The sequence below is a fragment of the Hydractinia symbiolongicarpus genome, chromosome 3 (genome assembly GCF_029227915.1).
Source record: "Hydractinia symbiolongicarpus strain clone_291-10 chromosome 3, HSymV2.1, whole genome shotgun sequence".
NCBI lineage: Eukaryota > Metazoa > Cnidaria > Hydrozoa > Anthoathecata > Hydractiniidae > Hydractinia > Hydractinia symbiolongicarpus.
Genome location: NC_079877.1, coordinates 18,061,568 through 18,085,119, shown reverse-complemented (window position 1 = coordinate 18,085,119; position 23,552 = coordinate 18,061,568). Strand labels below are relative to the sequence as shown.

At 35.7% G+C, this 23,552-nt stretch overlaps 2 protein-coding genes across 2 annotated transcripts; one reads left to right on the top strand and one right to left on the bottom strand.

Annotated features, from left to right (window-relative positions):
- Positions 1-2,966: 2,966 nt before the first annotated feature.
- LOC130636904 (uncharacterized) lies at positions 2,967-5,911 on the bottom strand. Its single transcript, XM_057446755.1, has 6 exons — positions 5,578-5,911; positions 5,172-5,520; positions 4,777-5,062; positions 4,441-4,697; positions 3,493-4,276; positions 2,967-3,440 (listed from the first exon to the last, which is right to left on the bottom strand). Exons 1-6 carry the CDS (start codon positions 5,909-5,911, stop codon positions 2,967-2,969), a joined length of 2,484 nt encoding a protein of 827 aa, XP_057302738.1.
- Positions 5,912-6,839: 928 nt separating this feature from the next.
- Positions 6,840-23,466, top strand: LOC130636075 (DNA-directed RNA polymerase II subunit RPB1-like). The gene is made up of 22 exons (XM_057445669.1): positions 6,840-7,234; positions 9,009-9,278; positions 13,520-13,687; positions 13,766-14,047; positions 14,156-14,317; positions 14,412-14,632; positions 14,768-14,900; positions 15,078-15,202; positions 15,313-15,523; positions 15,602-15,811; positions 16,032-16,212; positions 16,477-16,763; positions 16,938-17,160; positions 17,392-17,602; positions 18,290-18,746; positions 18,828-19,052; positions 19,167-19,514; positions 19,915-20,089; positions 20,164-20,276; positions 20,392-20,595; positions 20,680-20,869; positions 21,683-23,466. Exons 1-22 carry the CDS (start codon positions 7,145-7,147, stop codon positions 23,140-23,142), a joined length of 5,946 nt encoding a protein of 1,981 aa, XP_057301652.1. The 5' UTR covers positions 6,840-7,144; the 3' UTR covers positions 23,143-23,466.
- Positions 23,467-23,552: the final 86 nt, after the last annotated feature.

Genomic DNA, 23,552 nt, shown 5'->3' with positions numbered 1-23,552 from the left:
TTAAGTTTTAAAAGAAGGTTTTGAGCTATTCCAATAACCAGGATAGAAAAGGAAATCGAATTTAATAAAGAGAATCTAACTTCACCTACTATGAAACGAGTGCAACTAGCTTTTTACTGCAGGACAAATCTATGTTGCATTAAGTCGAGTCACAAGCTTAGAGGGTTTATACCTAACGGGGACATTTTTCAGATCAGCTATTAAATCAGACAGACGAGACCGAGCAATACAATTATAGGCGAGAACACTCAAAATTGATATCAAAAGATACTGGCGGAATTAGTGAAAATTCAATAATAGTAGCTTTGCTAATACAAGATCCTACAACAAACATAAAAATGATATTAAGTCCGACTGCGTTCTCATGGAAAGCGATTTATTATGCCTTACAGAAGCTGAGATACCATTTAATTTTTACTACGACACAAAACTAGATTACTTTACTTTAATTCCAAACAACAATGTGGATAGGTTTTCTAGCCTTTTAGTTGGTCATAATGAAACTACAGAATTGTTTGATATTGTAGAATTGCAGGTACAATATTTATTAAAATGACGAAGAAAACATTTCAAAAGAGTACTCTTAGTTTTCTACTTCTATATCGAGATGAGTCATTATACCTTATTAAACATTTTTTAGGAAACGAAATCGTTGATGTTATACTGGGAAATGTTAATGTAAATGCATTTAGTGATGAAAACTATTTTCTTGATTTTCTCACTGAATATAAACAAGTTGTAACCTCTCCAACTCATATATCTGGTTCACTTATTGACCACATCTATGTCCATGAGAATGTGCTCAACACCTTTGAAGTCGATACGCTCCTCAAAAATGTATATTTCAGTGATCATGACGCAGTCAGGATTAGATTTTCTCTAACATGATGTTTATGAAATCTTCTAGAAGGGCTACTTCAAATCAATTTCGTCCCCAGAACGAAAAGTATTTACGCTGGGTTATTTTTATTGTTTTCTTTTGTTAAACTTGTTAAACTTTGGTTGCAGATAACATGCATAGCGTTTTTGTTCTCTAAGGTTAGTCTGGGACTATATACTTATTATCTATGCTGATGGCAAAAATCTTCAAGCCATCGGGCTTCCTGTCTACCTTTGATGTCAGCGCTATCTTAAGTTAACTAAAGTTATCCGAAGTTTGCGAGAAAACTGAACATTTCTTAATCTACACGAAATAAAAACGCTGGAAGTATGGAATATTTCCCAACTTAGTTAATTTCTTAGAAAATTACCGATTACTTAGTGCATATGTCTAGACGCTAACAACAAACCTCCTGGCTTAGTAGCAAGCACGTGCAACACGACAAATACAAGTAGTGGAAGTACTGACAGCTTGTTATATCCAATTCACACCTAACAAAACTGGTTTTATTTAAACTGGTAAAATACACCAAAGGTTTTTTTCTGAAATGACAACTTAATTCGTATATGGTGTTACGGCAACTTAGCGGTAGCGAGTAGTAAGGGGCGGATTTACTGACACGAAGTGGCTTTAATAACATTTACTCCACACTTTCGCGACGCTACAAACAAAACCAAAAAAAAAACTAAGTTACAAACTACGTATAAAATAACAGAAATTAAACCTAACTACAAAATTCCTGATGCCGAACGGCCAATACAATATAAAGAAGAAATAACACATACGACAAAAACATATACTTACTAAAACACAAAAATCCCAATACTTCACCTTTACAATAGCACACACACACGGCACTGATACTTCACACTAACGAACAAGAAACTTATGCATAAAAATAACGACAAATACACTATACCCAAGAGACAAAACATAAAACACATAGCAAAACACTAAGAAGGAGAACCAAGTGTTCCTTCGCAGAGTCTAAGGCCTACTCGCGTTCAATGCGGGAACACCTGGCTCCCCTCAACATATAAAAATATCTTGACAAACAAAATTGGGGATTCGACCTTTTACTTCCTTTTCACGTGAGTCTAGAAGCAATACGATCTTTGAAACCGGACGCTCGTATGCGTTTCGTTTTGGAATTTGAACAAAAACACTTCTCACTTGACCGTCGTCGTTTGAACGGACGTCTGTAATTCTCGCAAGACGCCATTCATTTCTTTGATGAGCGTCGTCTTTAATTATCACTATATCGCCAACTACGAAATTGCATCTTTGAGTTTTCCATTTTTGTCTTTGTTGAAGCCTTTGGAGATATTCTGTACGCCAATGCGTCCAAAACTCATTGACCAGATGCTGCACTCTTCTCCATCGTCGTCTACTGTACTTTTTCGTTAAATTCCTCAGGTGATGCCATGACAATCTTAGACTTCATTGTCAGTAAAAGATTAAGGGTAAGGTGAATAAGATCCGTTTCAGACGATAGCAACTGGAAGCCCTTTCGAAAAGCTTCTGGAATGGGTCGTTTTCATCTTCTGAGATGGTTTTCAGTCCTTCATTTGGCAGGGTCTTTTTAAAAGTAGCTGCATTTACTTTCTCTTTCTTGACTTCAACGTCGTCACTGTGAACTGCGAAGGTTTCACCTGTATCCCACTTGACTGAAGATTGGAGTAGGAATTTGGGTCCAGATAACCAACGATCGTTTTTTATAAAGTTGAAGACTGTTTGACCACGTGATGCATCGTCAGCAGGATTTTGAGAAGACGGAACGTAACGCCATTGTTCAACACTGGAAGCTTCATGAATAGCCTGTACTCTATTAGCCACGAACAAATGAAACTTCCTTGACTGATTTGTTATATAGCCTAACACAACTTTGCTATCTGTCCAGAAAACTTCAGACGATAGATTAATATTGAGCTCCCTTTTAAGCTGCGTAGCTACTTTGGTTGATGTGTTAGCTGCAGATAACTCAAGATGTGGTACAGTAATTGGTTTTAATGGTGCGACTCTTGTCTTGCTCATCATGAAACAACAATGAACTTCATCTTGATCATTGACTATATGACTACCTTGATCATTGAAGATACGATACTTGTCCATACCCACTTGTGGAAGCATCAGAGAAATGGTGAAGTGAAATATCACAAACTTTACCAAAACATTCTGGAACAATGCAACGTCGTATGCTTATCTCTTTCAGCAGAGGTAAAGAATTCCTCCATTGTTCCCATATTGCTCGTTTTTGTTGAGAGATGTCATCATCCCAATCCTTTCGTTCTCTGCAAAGTTGTTGTAGGAGTTGCTTGGCTGGTAAAAGAAATGGGGCTCCGAATCCAAAAGGGTCACACACAGAACTAATCGATGATAGAATACCTCTTCGGGTCAGTGGATTGTCCTTCAACACAATTCGGAAGCAAAACGAGTCTGTTTCAACACACCAACTGACGCCAAGGCCTCTTTCGATTGGGAAGGTTTGAGCATCGAAATTTAGGTCTTTGACATCTTTCGACCTTTCTTCCGTTGGAATACCTTCTAGTACTTCCTTAAGCTACTTACAAACTTGGTCAAAGGAAAGCCACCAGCAGCACACATTTTTTTACTTTATCAATAAGGCGTACAGTCGACAAGGCATTTGATGAAGATTTCAACATATCGTCGACGTAAAAATTTCTTAGCAGGGTTAAAGCAGCTTCTTTACCATATTTATCGATGTTGTCATGAGCAGTTATCCTTAAAGCATAATTGCAAGTACTTGGACAATGTGTGCCTCCAAATACATGTACACACATTTGATATTCTGGCAATTCGTCATCAAGGTTACCTTCCGGCCACCAAACAAAGCGTAGCATGTCTCTTTGATTGTCTGGTACTTTGACTTGGTAGAACATACTCTCGATGTCACCAGCAACTGCCACTTGCTCTTCTCTAAATCTTGTAAAAACTCCAACGATTTGGTTTGCCAAGTCAGGACCTTTTAAGAGAAGAGAGTTAAGAGATACACCACCATATGTAGCACTACAATTGAATACAACTCTGATTTTATTTGGCTTTCTTGGGTGGTACACCCCATGGTGTGGCAAGTACCAAGTTCTTCCCTTCTCACAAGCACGATCTCCTCTCTGTGCATATCCTTTATCGAGGATGGTTTTCATAAATGTGCAATAGTCATCATGCATCCGCTGATTCTGTTGAAGCTTTCGTTTTAGGCTATTGGCTCGTTTAATGGCTTCACTTTTATTGGTTGGAAATACACACATAGGATCATTGAATGGCAACGGAAGTTGATAATGTCCATCTACCAATTTTACGTTCTCATCCATCAGCTTTAGAAATTTTCGATCTTGCAATGAAAGTTTTTCAGGTTCTCCAGCCAATTTATTTTCACTAAACGACAAAACATCATAAGCATCATTTCTGCCAAACCATGCTCCTTCACATTATCTTGAAGAACGAATCGAGTTGGCACGTTATCGTCAGAAATTGATACATAATTGCATCTTTTGGAACTGTATCGTGAACCTTTAGAAATTATCAGACCTGTTACACACCATCCTAGCACTGAACAAAAGGCATAAGGTCCATTTCCTTGACTTGGAATGATCTCAATAGGCTCGAGAGCTCCAGGACAATTGACACCTATCAATATGCCTATATCTGTTTTTTCTTCATCTTGTTGAAGGTTCTTGTGGATCTTGTTTAGATAACTCCATTTTGCTACTTTATTTGGCGTAGGAATATCTTCTTTATCAACAGGTAGAAATTTCCTGCTAAACACCCTGGGTAAATTAAGCCTATTGCTCGAATCCTTAACAGCGGATACTTGAAGGTTATTGATCGATTTGCATCATTGTTTTAATAGAAATCGTTGTCGGTATTGTTGGCACATTTAACTCCTCCAAGATGCTTTCGTGAACGAACGTTCCTTGGCTTCCGTTATCTAGTAGTGCTTTCGTGATTATCTCTACTGTTGACGAAGGATGCGATATCTTTACAGGAACCACATTGAGACTTATTACTTCTATTTTTAGTTTGGAGTAATTAACACCTATCGGCTTATTTCCATCAGAAGGCTTGTCTTTATGTCGGCAACCATGTAGACCAGTAGGATGTGGTTCATCGCACACATCGCATTTTCGTTTTTTTGGACAACTTACAGCAATGTGATCGTCACTAGTGGGTTCGTAACACGAAAAGCAAAGTCTGTTCCGAAAAACGAATTTTTGTCTGTCAAAGCATCAAAAATTCTTTACATTCGTCCAAATCATGAAGTCTGGTACACTTAGGGCATGATTTTGGTTTTCCCTTTGAGCTCGTTAGCAATGTCTTCACGAATCTTTTCTGATTGGAATGAGATGAATCTTCTTTTAGCTCAAACAATGCATTTTTAAAGAAGTTTGGATCATTAACAAGCATCATTTCTTCTTCCATGAAGTCTATGAAATTATCAAATCCCGCCTCGACTTGCTGCTTCTTTCTAATGTGATAGCTTTTCCTATTCCATCCCTCTTGTAAGTTGGATGGCAAGATCAACTGAAGGCTTTGAAGTAACTCTGGACTATCGTAACTTTGGCAAGGGACATCAATGTTGACTTGCATTTCATCAAAAAACTGTAAAACTTCCGGAATCCCTTTCCATCGTAAGCTTTAAAGTTTTGGCCAAGAATTTAATTCCTTCCGGTACTCACTCATAATTCGGTACTGGTCTCCATTATTCTTTTCTAGCAGTTGTCTAGCTTTCTCATATCCTTTATCAGGTGGAAGATATACACATGACTCAACTAGTTCCTTAGCCTCGTCTTTGAGGTACTTAAGTAGTCTGGTTAATCTACCTCTAGAATCTGATATCCTTGTCTCGACAACTTCACTGAATGTTGTAATGAAGTAGTCGATGCAGTTTCCACTAAAAGTATCTATCTCGACTGATGGTGCTTGCAGATGATTTACAAGGGTGGTCAAATCATAAGACAATTTTCCTTCAAACTTGGGCATATGTCCTCTCACTTCATGATCATCTGTCATTCTGCCTGTGTGAATTGACTGCAGAAACGCATCAGTTAACTCGAAGTTTACTTCTGCTTTTAAGCAATCGTGATCTCAAGTTATCCCGGATAACTCTTGAGTTATCTTACAATCAGGACATTAATGTGAATATTCACGCATCATTTCAAAATCACATTAATAGAGTTATCGTACCTATTATCTTAAGATAACTGTAATAATGTGACTTTGTAGTGCCATAGTTGCCTACACCAGAGAAATACACCGGAGAAATTCTTGCCCAGCCAGATGGACAGCTTACACCAGCAGCACTGGTGCAAATAGTGAAGCCAGCACCGACACTTAAAATCAAATATTTTGCAGGGCGAAATAGCGGCGATTTGTATTTTTTGACAAAAACAAGACCTTCGAACCCGGGCGCGGATGCTTTGAAAACCAGTTTTATATGCCGAGGGCGTGTGCGCGCTGTGTTCGAACTTACTTCGGGCGCAAAATTAAAAAAACCACAGGCTCACAGAGAGATACACTTTAACTTTTTAGAGACAATTTTTTTACTGGCCAGTACACCATAACTAAATCCGCCCCTGTAGACGTTGTATATCAACCTCGTCCCTAGAGCATTTTGCCTTGTTGATGAAGTTGATATAATAACGGTTCAGGAGCAACGATGTTGGTTGTATATATACGAGTTGTGAATGTACCATATGCTTATCCTAACTAAAAATAACTCAGTAAGAAACATATGAATTTGCTTTATCTGCAAAAAAATCCATGCGCTATTATTATCATCCATATATAGATTTTGGTTTGTTTTTTCAAGTAAATATGAAGTTGATATAAGTCTCCCTTTCCTAAAATTCCGTTTTTGTACCATTTTATATTTAGCAGTTTTACACAACATTATTATGCCCCCCGCAATGACAGGTTTCTACATAAATACGGCACGAAATTCTTCATTGGAACTCATGATCAGGCGATAATCTCATCGGTTTTGTATTCAGTTACAAAAGACTTCGGAAAATGAAAAGAGTTTTTGACTTTATGTAGACAATTTTAACCCAACCATGACCAGTACGATGTACATTTTATAAATTATGCTGTAGAAATTTCTACCTTAGAATATATATAGGTGGCTAGCTATAGCCAGCTATTAGCTATACGTTCCAAAAAAAAGCAGACGTACTATAAATACCAGAAAATAAAGTAAAACCAACGCAACTATACCTTACCTGTAATAGCTGAGCTATTATCACCATGCCTGGACCAACCAACCAAGCTCATTCGAATGCCCCATTGAGGCTTGTGAAAAATGTCCAATTTGGTGTACTTAGTCCTGATGAAATAGTAAGTAACTTTACCTAATCTAGAGGGTAGGCACTATAACCAGGGATCAAGATGGAGGCGAATCTATAAAATTAATTTCTTTGAGTTACTCGTCAAGGAACTTCATCGTTCATCTTTGTTGGATGATATAATTCTTTTTCTTTAATAAGCTGAATTTAAATATGTTTGTGCACACCAAAAATGTTATAAGTTTGAGACAATATTTTCATTTTATAATAAGGATTCTTACTTCTTTAATATAACTGTTTTCTTACCCATGTGGCTACCAGTCTAGAGGGATTACTCAAATCAAAAGTGTTCAATAAGACGTTCAGGAGGTTAGTCCCATGTAAAGGAGGTAGGGGTTAAAACGTACCTTTTGCTAAAAAAAAGTTTATTTCTCTTGAAAGAGCCTAGAAATTTCTTAAAATTTTTGACTTGAAAGTTTCGCTAATTATGCATGACATCATAAACTAGCTCTAAGTTAGGTGTTGTATTTAGCTGACAGTTCGTCAAGGCATTTATAAATCCTGTTGTTTATATTTTCAGATGTAAGCTCTTTCGGTTTTGACATTTGCTTGGCAGGAAAGTAAATCAGAAGGCATCAATCTACACTTGATAATAGTTTATACCTTGACGATGTTTCTGTGAGAAGAAATCCACAGGAAAACCCCTCTCTTCACAAAATCCTAGGCTCTTTTTCCCCACCAAGCAAATCCCAGGGCCAAAGAGCTTACCGCTGAAAAATAAACAAATGACATCACGTTGGAATCCATCCATTTATAGGGTAAAAATGTTTTTAACCATTCAGTTTGGCGTTGTATAAAATTTTTTCTTTAGTTGACTTTATCAGAAAAAAGGCAACAAAAAGTGACCACATTTTTCCTGACTATTATTTTTTGCAAACCAACAAATTTTTTTGATTTCTTTTTACCTAACCAAACCATAATTTTTTGGCCATTTGCATTTTGCCAATTTTTCAATTTAATAATCAAAGGAACGCGGAAACAGCATTGCATTTTCTTTCTAAATAACATTTCAATTGCGTAGTAGAGGAAAAAGAACCAAAAAGAAAAGAACGAAGCAGAAGTTTTGGAAAGAAAAGATTGAAAATTCTAATTTTGTGGACATTTTTGATCTGGAAATTAGTTAGGAAAAAGTAATTAAATTTAAATATTTAGTCTGGAAAAAATGGAATTATGTCAGTGATTTTTTCCTGACTTTCATATTTTTTTACCTTTCTTTTTGCTGACTTCTGCTTTACCAATAAAGTACAACCATTATGCTCCATAACAGCCATTATATACCTGTTTTAGAGCTTATTATGCAAAATTATGACATCATGATGTCATAATTTTGCATAATAAGCAAAACTTTTAATACCTATATATATGTTATATATGTTATCTGGGAACAAATAAAGATTTTTTTAAAAAAAATTAAAAGGTTCCCAAATGACTTTTAAAGGTCTTTCATATTAGCTCAACTTATGATGACTTATCGGTTGGTAACTATAGCTACCAACATGATCACTAAGAATACCATCAATTAAGTTGTGAACCATTTCTGTAATAATGTTCAAATATATAGTATGGCAACATGTCTTCTTTTTCCAAAGCTTACCTCCTGTGATAAAAAAAGCTTGAAATCCATTATTCCTTAAGAATCTTTTTTGACTCCATTCAATAAATATTGATGTTGCCTGGACTTTGGTTTAAACTTCTAAAATACCTCACATGTCAGTCGATGCGAAATTCATTCTTTCTTATGAAAAAGCTATTCTTGTTGCTTTTAGAAGCGGATGTCAGCAACTGAGGGTGGTATCAAATATGCAGAAACAATGGAGGCAGGAAAACCTAAAATTGGTGGATTAATGGATCCTAGACAAGGCACAATTGACCGAATGACACGCTGTCAAACTTGTGCAGGAAACATGACAGAGTGTCCAGGTCATTTTGGACATATCGAGTTGGCTAAACCTGTTTTCCACATTGGTTTCCTGACTATGACGATCAAGATATTGCGTTGTTTTTGTTTTTATTGTTCCAAACTGTTGGTTGATCAGGTGGGTATTAGCATTGCTTTAAGTGCAGTAACTTTCAAACATTGGGAAATTTGCGAAATTGTATGATTATATATATCATATATCATCAGCTGTGTTATGGTGAAAATACGCTAGCTAAAATGTAATACCACAATACTATCGCTAAAATAGTATTGTGGTATTACATGGAATAAAAAAAATAGAAAAAAGGCAGAATATGCTTGTCGTAACACCCTCCTCCATTAAATAATAAAAAAATATATGCTGCTAAAGCCTTTAAATATTGCCAACATGGTCCCTAAAAAGATGATCCCACATGTGGCACTTATATTTCCTGTTCCAAAACAAGACTAAAAATTTTTATAAAAATAATTTTAAAGTTGTTTTTTTTTATTTTGCTTTATAACTTTCGAAACAGCATGAGAACCTTTTGATGGCTAGGTATTTTAATAAATCAATTGCAAAAAAGAGAACAAACTCATCCAAACATGTTTTTGCTAAGGTGACTCCCACTTAATTAGTTGTTCTACGGGCCCGACTGATCATAATTTTCACAAAAACAAAATAATTATAATATCAAGTAAAAACGTTTAAAGAAAACAAAGTGAAAAAAAAAAAACGTTTTCTCATCCCATCTCTTAAAAATATGAGAATAGAAGATAATTAATGATGTTATTTTTTGATGGTTGGATGTCAATCTACAATTATACTAACAAGGTGAATCAATAACGTTACTTTAGGACCACCATCGGTAAGGCCACTTGCAGTTGATTCTTTGTTCATGGTAATTTGGTGCTATGAAACTAAAATGCACTATGCAATAATTTTGTTATCACAAATTTAGTTACGTGGTTAAACAGAACTTTTATTTTTTATGTGATTTATAACAAAAATTAGCTACTATATAATACAAGTGACAAACAAGACAGATTATTATTGTCGTAACACTCTGGTTATGATTATTATATATATATGTTTAAAATTAGGCTAGCTATAAAATGAAATACTACAAGACTTTAAGTTGATATCATTTAGGAAAAAAATAAAAGCAAAGTAGAATACGCTTTTCGCAACACCCTCCTCCGTTATGATTTATAAATAATTTTAATGCTGCCGAAGGCTTTAAATTCTGTCAACTAAACCATGAAAAGATTTTGCACTTAAAGAAGAATAACTTGCTATAACTTTCAAAACAGCACAAGAATAATTCTTGCTGTAAAACTTTCAAAACAACACAAGAAAAATTCTTGCTGCATAACTTTTAAAAACAAGTTTTTGAGCATGCAAGTATTTTTATATTTTTACCTTATATAGTTACATTTTTTTAGTGAGACAAATTATTTTGTTTTAAATTGTTATTTATTATTATATTTTTCTTGTTGTTATTGTTCCGACTACATTCTCGATAAAATTATTTTTATTTCGCTGACTAACCGGCCGTAAGATACTATCGACTTTGCCTGTAGAACAACTAAGTAAGTTGGAGCCGCCTAAGACAAATTATTAATTTTTTTGCAGTAAAAATTTATTAACTGCATGCGTAAGGCGATAATATGGGAAAAATATGCTTCCTATAACATCCACTGTTGTAGACACTAACTGAAAAATTAAAAATTACAGGCCTGGACGACACCATAGAAACATTTTTCTGTATCTGAAGTGTCCCATGCCTGACATTTTCTTTTTTGACAAGACTGATGTTTTGCAAGCATTAACTTTTGGAAATTGAAGAAAAATTTGGCATGTTGATGCTCTTCAAAAAATTAAAGTTTGCGAAATAGGATATGTTTTTATACTCAAGGATGATTGTTATAATGATTTCTTCTGTGACTATAGGTTTTATTCAAACAAAATCATTTGAAAAAAAGGTCACTATTTTTGATTCATCAAATGTCTTTTCAAAGTGGGTACATTTTTTTTTTATTTTCAAAATTGTTGCAATTCTCTTGTCCTTGGCGAAGGCCTCAATTTGGCAGGAGCTGTACAAGTCCAACTTCCTGTTTAACTTTCAACTGCAGTACTGGAAAAATGTTGTTTAACATCGTGCTTCAAGTATCGAGACGGTATTCTCGATCCGCGATAGACGTTTTTTTACTTTCAAATTGTATCGAGAGGGCTTCATGATGCATCTGCCTCGATATCATTCTCGAAGCTATCGAGGCCATTAACACTTTCTTATAATAGATCTATTTTAAAAATAAGAGTGTATTCAACAATGATCGCGGATGTTTAAATATAATTATATACTTCCTTCGTGTTATATTTTTTTAACTTATGCAATAAAATTTAGGGTATACAGCTAGCGTTAATCTTTCTTTGGAAAACATTGCTCCAAGATTGCGTGTATTCAATTAAATATTATTAGTTGAACTATATTTTCACATGTCTGGTTGATCTTACACACTTTCGATGATCTTGTTTACGCAGCAAATGTTTTTATTTTACATGCGCTTCTTATAACGATCATTGTTAAATAATGTACCTAGAGGCTGCATATGGTCAAACATCACCATAAAGCTCATATCCAGTGGGCACATCCTGGATTAAAAACTTTGCCGTAGATAGAAAAGCTTTGTTAGATCGCTTTTTAAAAATTTTAGAACGAAAAGCAGCGATAGAAAAAAAAAATCTGTTGAAAAAGTAATGCGCTAGAATTAGAAAGTTAAAAATTTTCTTATAATATACACTTATTTAAAATAAAAAAACAGATAAAGCAGAGATGTGTTTGTCATAAAAAAAACTTTCTCTTTATTCTCATTATCCCCTACCATTGTGCACATCGAGACGGATTTTGTCACGATACTAGATTCTCAATTAGATCAGGACAATTTATTTTAATTGTTTCTTATAATTATAAACGTGGTACATCGCGTATTGAGGGAGTCCGCTCATGTTGCGCACTCAATATGTTGAGCAACCTTTTTCCAGTACTGTATTGTGTTTCTTTTTTGTTTGTATTTCTATTTTTTCATCATAAAAATTATAAGAATGAAGTTTAAAAAATTGGCTTTTCCAAAAAAAAATTAATGAGCACCCCTGCCAAATAAGCACCCCCTGTCAAGATGAAATTTTTAAATAAGCAATGCCCTCTTGTTTAACACAGTGGCACATCTTTCTCTTCTTTTTAACTTCTCATTTTTGAGTTCCCTGGCGATAACTTCGAAATAAAAAAAAGTGATAGCATATTGTAGCCCTTGTTGTCAGCAACACGATGATGTAACTCTTTCTCAGAGCTTTTCTGCTTTTGGCACAGGAACTTAATTTATTTAGCACTTTACACGCAAATAGACTTTTTTAACAACTTTCACACCTTCGCATATTTTTACACCTGTGATGTCTACTAACTTGTTGAAGCCTGGTGCATATTATGAATACTAGTCAATGGCACGTGGAAAATCCACGGGTTTGCCCGTTCTTTTTAAACCCCCTAGCGTGCGTCTCGCTACTTTTGGTACCATTTTGCATGACAGATAGACAGACGTATACGGATATTATAATATAGATTTTTTCACTACCATACTCAATGTAGACATTATTTTCAAATTGTTATTAAAGATGGCAGCAAATGAAATTAGTCAGAAAATAATAGGGAAAATGTTGCAAGAAATGAGAGATTATACGATAATGAGATTAATTTTTCTTAATTGTGCTGAAAAGCGTTGGGTTTGTTTGGATAAAAGCATGCCAAGCATTACCATGACCATTATGCAAAAACACAACGGTGTGTCTGCTATGAGAAAAAGATATTTTCCTAATTTAAACCCATTTATAAAAATGATAATGCTTTAGTTTACATCATAAGAAAGCTAAGATTTTGTTTTATGAGAAGCTACAAAAAAGTTTTTATTTCGATTTTTTGCAAAAAAGACCTTACTATAGACCTTACCTTACTTACTTAAAGTAGGTTTTGCATTGCATGATGTGAATAATTCCAATTCCAGTAGATATGTAATTGCTATTTCTACTCATGTGATATTTCTGGTTGATAGGCCTGTTTTATATTAAAAATGATGCAATTCAATTTAATTCAATTCTGTTAAAATGAAATCATTTAAAGAATCACTATTCGTAATCTGTTTTTATGAACTTGTGATATTAGAGTGTCATAAATACATAAAATTGTGATATCAAAATAATCCTTTTCTTCCATTTGTACTTTTGCACACAACACTTTTATTCACTAAAAATTTGCTAATGCCTCATTTTCAGTAATTCTGTCTATGCTTTATCTTACCACTTTCCTTAACAAATTTTATTTTTAGAGCAATCCAAAGTTAGTCGAAATTTTGAAAAAAACCAAAGGTCAACCGAAAAAGAGATTTATGCATGTTTATGACTTATGTAAAAGTAAGAACATCTGTGAAGGAGGTGACATCATGGATCAGCAGTTTGAAGCAAACCTGACATCTGATGAACAACCTGAAAAAAAGGTGTGATTGCCTATTTTTATTTGTGTTTAACTTACCAATGTTCTAGTGTCAATAAGTGGCTAAGCTTTTTTCTGTTAGAGTCATGGCGGTTGTGGCCGATATCAGCCTCAGATAAGACGACAAGGCTTAGATTTGACAGCTGAATGGAAGCATGTCAATGAGGATTCACAGGAAAAGAAAATTGCTTTGACAGCTGATCGTGTTCATGAAATATTTAAGCGGATAACTGATGAGGAATGTGACATTATAGGCATGAACCCATTATTCTGCCGTCCTGACTGGCTAATTGTAACAGTTTTGCCAGTACCACCACTTCCTGTACGACCAGCAGTTGTCATGAATGGAAGTGCAAGAAACCAAGTAAGTAATAAATCAGCAGGATTTTACGCCTTTTTTTTCATTGTCTAAAGAAATTGTTTATGTAAGTAATATATACCTTATAGTATAACATGCCTTTTTTTAATTCAGGACGATTTAACCCATAAATTAGCTGACATTATAAAAGCTAACAATCAGTTAAAAAGAAATGAAATGAATGGTGCTGCTGCCCATGTGATTGCTCAAGACATGCTCATGCTACAATTTCATGTTGCTACACTAACAGATAATGAATTGCCAGGATTGCCCAGGGTAATATTGAAATAAATCTTTTCATTTCATGGTAATATTATCCGTACAATTTAAAAAATGACAAATTAATATAATTGTTTTAATTGTTTTCTAGGCACAACAAAAATCTGGACGTCCTTTGAAGTCAGTAAAGCAACGATTGAAAAGCAAAGAAGGTAGATTGAGAGGTAATTTAATGGGGAAACGTGTTGACTTTTCCGCTCGGGCTGTTATCACACCAGACCCTAATCTTGACATTGACCAAGTTGGTACACCAAGAACTATTGCAATGAATTTGACCTATCCTGAAATTGTGACACCATTTAACATTGACAGGTTTGTAAATTCATAAAGGTGCATAGTTTAGTTTGCTTAGCTTTGCAGGTCATTTTTTATAAATCAGAAAGTAAATAGGAGATTTAAAAAACAGTAAAAAAAAAGAAGTAAAAAGCAGTTTTCAATTTATTCAAGGTTGCAAGACTTAGTGAGACGTGGCCCAACCCAGTATCCAGGTGCAAAATATATTATACGTGATAATGGAGAAAGGATAGATTTAAGATTTCACCCTAAACCAAGTGATCTTCACTTGCAATTTGGTTATAAGGTATTACTACTTTAATAGATTTATCACAGCACTGTTTATTTTTACACTTTAATCGTAATTAGCAAAAAGAGCATATTTCATTAGGCATTGTCAACTATAACATTCTTTTGGTACAAAATAATTGGTGTTTGTTTTAAGTAATTTGAAATAGCTATTTAGTTATACTTTAAACCTTAGGTAGAAAGACACATTGTTGATAATGATGTCATCATATTTAATCGACAACCAACTTTACACAAGATGAGTATGATGGGACATAGAGTTAAAGTTTTGCCATGGTCAACATTTCGACTTAACCTGAGGTATGATAAACAGATAAAACTGATTTCATTATAATTGTAAAGCTTTTGAATTTTGTACACAATGTAATGTTCTAGACAAAAAAAATTTCATGCACTGTTTGCAATAATAGTGTCACAACTCCATACAATGCTGATTTTGATGGTGATGAGATGAACATGCATGTCCCCCAGTCGATGGAAACAAGAGCTGAGGTCACTGAGATCATGATGGTTCCACGACAAATTATCACTCCACAAGCTAACAAACCAGTTATGGGTATTGTGCAAGATTCATTGTGTGCTGTCAGAAAATTCACAAAAAGAGATGCGTTTTTAGAAAAGGTAAAACCTCTTTTTTAAAAAATCTTTTTCTTGTAACCTATTATATAATATGGGACGAAATCTTATGTTCTTACTCAGGACACAGTAATGAATATCCTTCTTTGGATTCGGAAGTGGGATGGAAAGCTGCCTATACCATGTATCTTAAAACCCAGGCCATTGTGGACTGGAAAGCAAATATTCTCATTACTTATTCCACCTGGCATAAACTGTGAAAACGAACATAGTACACATCCAGATGATGAAAAGAATGGACCATATAAGCACATTTCGCCAGGAGATACAAAGGTATAGTCGAATGAAACGTTCAGCTTTGTGATTTGAAGTCATTTGATTGAACAAATCACATGTTGGGGAATTCACGAGTTTCTTTACTATTAAATTTTATTTACAGAAGTTTGTAACTTGTAGAAGTTTGTAATTTGCAACAGTGCAGTTCTTTTAAAAACGTTTACCCCTTTTGCCCTCCTGAATAATGAATATAATTATCATTGCTTTGTATTTAAAGGTCTTAATTGAAAATGGCGAACTTCTAAGTGGAATTATATGCAAAAAAACAGTTGGAACATCAGGAAACTCACTTGTTCACATCATTATGGTTGAAGAAGGTCCAGAGACAGCAAAGGAGTTTTATGGTGACATACAGAAAGTTACTAACAACTATTTACTTGTTGAGGGACATAGCATTGGTAAGGAAAAGATTACATCCTCTAAATCGTGAAATTAACAGAAATTTTCTAAATCTTACTACCTTAACCTACTATCTTCAACTTTTTGCCTGCTTTTAATTAGTCCTTGGCATCTTGTCGCAATTAGAATTGACATATATGTGTTCTTAATCATAATTGTGATTGTCATAAAGGGAATCAATTTCTGGTATTTGATATGCTGTTTTCGATTTTGTCACTTAAATATTTTAAGAATTCTTATAATTGAATTATTTTGTTTCTTAGGTATAGGAGATTGCATTGCTGATGCTGAAACATACCAAGACATCCAATCGACAATTAGAAAGTCAAAAAGTGATGTCAATGAAGTAGTTGAGCAAGCTCATAGCAATCAGCTAGAACCTACACCAGGAAATTCACTCCGTCAAACATTTGAAAATAAAGTTAACAGAATACTTAATGAATGTCGTGACAAAACTGGTGCTAGCGCTCAAAAAAGTTTATCAGAATTTAACAACTTTAAGTCTATGGTAGTTGCTGGATCAAAAGGATCAAAGATAAACATTTCTCAGGTACATAAATAACGAATAATGTACTCTAGAGTTTGAACATAAATTCTTGCATTGGCCATTTGTGTCTTCTTTAGAATTTACATGTACCTCAACATTTTAGCATCTTCATCTTTATCGTTGTCGCATCTCACGTCTTTATCGTTGTGTTATAACTTGTTATGTTTTTTTTTTCAGGTCATTGCTGTGGTGGGTCAACAAAATGTCGAGGGTAAACGAATTCCGTTTGGCTTTCGTCACCGTACTTTACCTCATTTTATTAAAGATGATTATGGACCAGAAGCTAGGGGCTTCGTGGAAAATTCCTACTTAGCTGGGTTAACTCCCACTGAATTTTTCTTCCATGCTATGGGTGGTCGTGAAGGATTGATTGATACAGCTGTTAAGACTTCCGAGACAGGTAGCTGTTGTTTAGCAAACCTAAAGTCGTGTGGTTTTATTTTGGGATATATAAAGTTAAGGTTCGTTTCTGCAAAAAGAAAAAAAGTTTAATCACATCAATGTTGTCTGGTACTGAATCAAAAAAATTTAAGAAAAGAAAAATTTTTAGAAAAAACAATTGAATTGTATACAATTGTTCTGTTTCATCTTTTTGTGGTTGGAAATGTGTCTTAACAGTTTTTTTCTGCAGGTTATATTCAGCGTCGATTGATTAAAGCCATGGAAAGTGTTATGGTGGCATATGATGGTACTGTTCGAAATTCCAATCGCTATGTTGTTCAACTGTTGTATGGCGAGGATGGGATGGCTGCTGAACACATTGAAACGCAGCAACTTTCTTCCATTCAACCCTCGCATGCGATGTTTAACAGACTATTTTCATTTGATGTCACCAATGAACGGTTGTTTTTTTTTTTTTTTTATCTTTTCTTGAAGATGTCTTATAGGAGTTTCCTAATTTTGATTATATTAAGAGAAGAAATTATTGCGCAAAAGAAGATTGCTGAATTAAATGTTGCGAATTTGCTCAATTCGTAATTTCTAGCAGTAGCAAATGGCAATCTTACATTCCGCAATTCCTAGAAAAATTACGAAATTTGCAATCTTCTCTTCCGCAATTCCTAGAAAAATTACGAAATTCGCAATCTTTTCTTCCGCAATTCCCAATAAAAAAATAAAATTCGCAATCTAGTTTTGTCTATTTCCATGAAAAAGACGAGTTTTTGCCATATGAATTAAACCCCTCAGTTGTTTGCAATAAAAAAGAATTTCCAAAGGAATTAATCTGAAAGACCAAGATAAAAAAAATTATCAAGCGATTTTGTGGAAAAATTCATGGATCCCTTTGCTTCAATTCGCAATTTTAAATCCCGCAACTTCTTGACAAGGTATCAGATTTGCAATCTTTAATTCCGCAATCTTTAGTTCCGCAATTTACGATTTTTTCGGCCATGAATTCGCAATCTTTTTTTGCGCAAATTTTTTCCCTTAAGGTATGCTTCTTGCTGTCACTATGCACCTAATCCTGTCAAGACTTTTCATATACGTATTTTTATTTATATATCTTGTACATTCCTTATTTTCTTTAGCAAATTGAGGAATATCTTGTCTGAAGACGTGCTTCGTACGTTACATTCTGATTCAACAACGGAAAAAGCCGTTGAGAATGAATTCCGACAATTAAAAGAAGATCGATTAAATCTTCGGAAAATTTTTCCCACTGGAAACAGTAAAGTTCAACTTCCAGTTAACTTAAAAAGGTTGATATGGAATTCTCGAAAAATGTTTAAAGTAAACCAAAGGGCACCTACTGATTTGTCTCCTTTAAAAATTATTCAAGATGTAAATGAGTTGACGAGTAGATTGCTGGTTGTGAAAGGGGAACATCATCTCAGTAAAGAAGCACAAAAGAATGCTACCATGTTGTTTCAGTGCATGCTTCGTTCAACGTTGTGTTCAAAGAAAGTGATCGAGGACTATCGACTAAGTGTTGAGGCTTTTGATTGGTTGTTAGGGGAGATAGAAGCAAGATTTAATTTAGCTCAGGTAATTTTCTACCTGCGTAAAACTAGAGACAATGTCTTCTTTCTGTTTCCTTAATGTTAATCTTAATGTGTATTATTTTAGGCTCATCCTGGCGAAATGGTGGGTGCGTTAGCTGCCCAGTCCCTAGGAGAACCTGCGACACAGATGACATTGAACACTTTCCATTATGCTGGTGTGTCTGCTAAAAATGTTACTTTGGGTGTTCCGCGGTTGAAAGAGATCATAAATGTATCAAAGAAACCAAAAACACCTTCACTCACTGTGTTTTTAGTAGGGCATGCTGCTAGAGACGCGGAGCGCGCTAAAGTAAGTAAAAATACGAAGCAGTATTCGCAGAGTTGCGAAGTTATAATTTATGTGCAGAGATATTATTTCTTTATGGTAAATGTAATCCCTCTTTGTTGATGTTATTAATTTCAGGATGTGCTTTGCCGACTAGAACACACAACGTTAAGAAAGGTCACTGCAAATACGGCTATATATTATGACCCTGACCCACAAAACACTGTTATCGAGGAGGATCAGGACTTTGTGAATGTATACTATGAAATGCCGGATTTTGATCCATCACGTATATCGCCCTGGTTGTTGCGCTTGGAGTTGGATCGTAAGAGGATGACTGACAGCAAGCTTACAATGGAGCAAATTGCAGACAAAATAAATCAAGGCTTTGGCGATGATTTAAATTGCATATTTAATGACGATAACGCGGAAAAGTTGGTTTTACGTATTCGTATCATGAACAGTGGTGAAGAAAAGCAAACAGAGGTATGTATCAATTTTAAAACGAAATAACGTAATTCACGCCTTTTTATAAACAACACAATCTCGACTGAGGCTCAATGTTGCTTTCTTGTTGACTATATTTTTTGGAGGACCAGAGTTTTGCTTGCTCTGTTGGGCTAGTGTGTTGGACAAAATCAAGCTTCATTTTAATCACGTTTGTCGTATGAAACTTCGAATGATTTACGTTTCCCATTTTTCTCCTTTCTTTTTTATTTAAGCCCACTTTGCGTTGAACTGTTGCTTAGTAACTGTTTCGTTTTTAAAGGATTTGAGATTTGAGATGTTGTTATAAAAATAACTTCCGCTCTTCTGTCCGTGTTGATATTTTTTCGCCCGATTGCTTTTGTGGGTATTGCATCTAGCATTAACTTTTTTTTTGCAGGAAGAAGAGCAACTTGATAAGATGGACGATGATGTGTTTTTGAGGTGTATCGAAGCAAATATGTTGACCGATATGACATTGCAAGGGATTGAAACTATTGCAAAGGTTTACATGCACTTGCCCAGTGAAAACTCGAAAAAGCGAGTTATTATTAATGCAGAAGGAGAATTTAAACGTGAGTTCTTACATTTTGCCGTTAGCTCGATTTTTATGTTGCTTTCAACTGTCGTAACATATGTTTTAACATAGATCTACAGGAGTGGATTCTAGAAACAGATGGTAATGGCTTAATGAAAGTGCTTAGCCAGAAAGATATTGACCCTGTACGAACGACTTCAAATGATATTTGCGAAGTGTTTACGGTAAGCAATAACAAAATACTTTAGTTACTCTTTTTTTGATGTTCAGCTTGAGTGTTATTGCTCCGAGTTGCATCAAAAATGCAAAAATGTGTTTACAAACGTTTTATGCTTTAAGGTACTTGGCATCGAAGCTGTGCGAAAGTCAGTGGAAAAGGAAATGGATCACGTCATTTCATTCGATGGATCGTATGTGAACTACAGGCATTTGTCTTTGCTGTGTGATATCATGACAAGTAAGGGACATTTGATGGCTATCACACGCCATGGTATTAATCGCCAAGAAGTAGGCTGCTTGATGAGATGTTCCTTTGAAGAGACGGTAACAAAGATAATTATTTCCAGGCTTGTACATAGTTTGATTTCAGACTTAAGAATTTGATCGTTTAATTTTGTTGCATATCAGGTTGACGTTTTGGTTGAAGCAGCGTTCCATTCTGAAGTTGATAATCTTCGTGGTGTGAGTGAGAATATTATCGTTGGTCAGTTGCCACCAATCGGCACCGGTTGTTTTAGTTTAATGTTAGACGCTGAAAAATGCAAAGAAGGAATGGAGATTCCTCTTAATATTGGAGGTGCTGGTGGAATGATGCCAGGTACCATCGTTTTTATTTACGATTTTACGTATCCACATTGTATGTCCACTACATGTCCAAAATGTATCCGCATAAACAGTTTAATGCGAATAGCGTTATTCTTATGTAAAAACTTAATTATTATCCATGCGAATAAGAAATCCCGGAAATGAAATTATGCGGAATGTTTCTAAACTTATGTGTTCACCACAAACAGAACACGGATTTGTAAAAATAAAAGCTTGGCTAAGCCAAGCTTTTATTTTTACAAATTACAAAGAGAATCAAAGAGTGTGTACAACATGTACAACATGTACAACATTTTACTTAAGAAAATTAGATAGCGACCTTTCTGAGGATTTCTCTTCTAAAATTGTTATGTTTGACTTTTTTTCGACCATTTTTTTGCTGCTCTGTTTCTTAGACAGATAATACAGCAAATTTTTATTACGAATAAAACTTCGTAAAACAATACATATAGGTCAGTTTTGATGTTCACAATTCGCATGTTATTCGCATGGAAAATATCAAAATATTTGATATTTATTCGCATGCAAATTCTTATTTAATTCGTACGAATAACAACATGCGAATAAGGGGACAATTCACACACAAAAATATAATTGCAACTTAATAAACTTTTTGCATACGAATAACATGGGAATTAGCATACGAATTGCGTACTTCGCATTGGTGTGAACCTGCTTATAATATATGGTGGCAATGTGGTGTTAAATTTTGGTATTGCATGGTTTGGTGCACAAGCAACAGTTCCCAATCTGAACCCTAAATTTATTTGGATCAAGTTTTTTTAGTGTAATTTTGTTGTCTTAGGTGGAGGAATGTTTTTCGGTTCTGCAGCTTCTCCTTCGAATGCCATGTCCCCACAAATGACACCATGGAATCAGGGAGCAACGCCGGGGTACGGGGAAGCATGGTCACCTGCTATGGGATCAGGTATGACTCCTGGTGCTGCAAGTTTTTCGCCAGCTGCTGGGTCGGATGCTAGTGGCTTTAGCCCAGCCGGGGGATTTAGCCCTGGCTGGAGTCCACAAGTTCCAATGTCTCCTGGTTCTCCAGATGCTTCACCCTATATTCCTAGTCCCGCGAGAACCGGTATGAGTCCCAGTTACTCTCCAGCTTCGCCAGCATTCAATCCTCAGTCTCCAGCATCTCCTGGATACAGTCCAGCGTCTCCGGGGTACTCGCCTACATCCCCATCGTACAGTCCTACGTCACCTGGATATTCGCCAACCTCACCTTCGTATAGCCCTACATCACCCGGATACTCACCAACCTCACCATCATACTCACCAACGAGTCCTAGTTACAGCCCAACCAGCCCAAGCTATTCGCCCACTTCACCAAGTTACAGCCCGACTTCACCAAGCTATTCTCCTACTTCGCCATCGTACTCACCGACGTCTCCTTCGTATTCTCCAACATCGCCGAGTTACAGTCCGACATCACCTAGCTACAGCCCGACGTCGCCGAGTTATAGTCCAACGTCGCCAAGTTATAGTCCAACGTCACCATCTTATTCTCCTACAAGTCCATCATATTCACCAACAAGCCCGAAATATTCACCAACTTCACCGAGTTACAGCCCAACTTCGCCATCATACAGCCCATCTTCACCGCAGTATTCACCAACTAGTCCAGCGTATTCACCCCAATCTCCATCCTATTCACCATCTTCTCCAAGTTATTCTCCCACTTCGCCAAAATATAGTCCAACTTCGCCAAGCTACTCGCCAACATCGCCAAAATATAGTCCAACTTCACCGAGTTACAGCCCCTCTTCACCATCCTACTCTCCATCTTCACCTAAGTATTCACCCACTAGTCCAACATACTCTCCCACAAGTCCGCAGTATTCACCAACATCTCCAAAGTACAGTCCAACGTCGCCAACGTATTCTCCTACAAGCCCAGCTTACTCTCCCACCTCACCTAGATATTCGCCAACTTCACCTGAATATTCTCCGACAAGCCCAAAATACAGTCCAACTTCCCCGCAATATTCTGCTACGACGCCGAAGTATACACCAACGTCACCCACTTACTCGCCGAGTACGCCATCAGACCAGTCGCCGGGTGGATCTATTAACTACAGTCCACTGGAGCCAGACTACAGTCCTGGTACTCCAACCTACTCACCAGACCGCACACCAACGTATTCGGCTGATGGTACTGAATATTCTCCAACACAGAGAAATATTTCCGCACCAGATTATTCACCAAGTTCTCCTTCTGATCGAGAATCCAGTGACGAAAAGCGCTACAGAAGGTAAAAATAGCATTGGTTTACACTAATGGAAATTCAAACGCAGAAAATGTAAAAAAAGATTTATTCAAACTGCCAGATCTTTGATGTTAAGAGGGATATATTTAGTGTCTGCGAATACTTAGTATACTTTTATACATCGCTAATTTGAGAACAGTTTTGACCAGCGTAAAGAGTTGGATCAATTTTTTTTTTTTGATTGTATTTTGTTCAATGCGTCCAGAAAAATTATGATCAGCTAATGCACGACAAGATTCGCTTTGTAGCAACTTATTATTTTATAACGTAAAAAGTTAGTTGTGTATTTCACCTCAAGATATAGTTCTTTTCATATTTCTTTCTTTCTTTACCTTTTAATTTCAACAAGAAAACCGTCCGTTTTTTATCACTCGGTGATACACGTTATTCGAGTCCCGT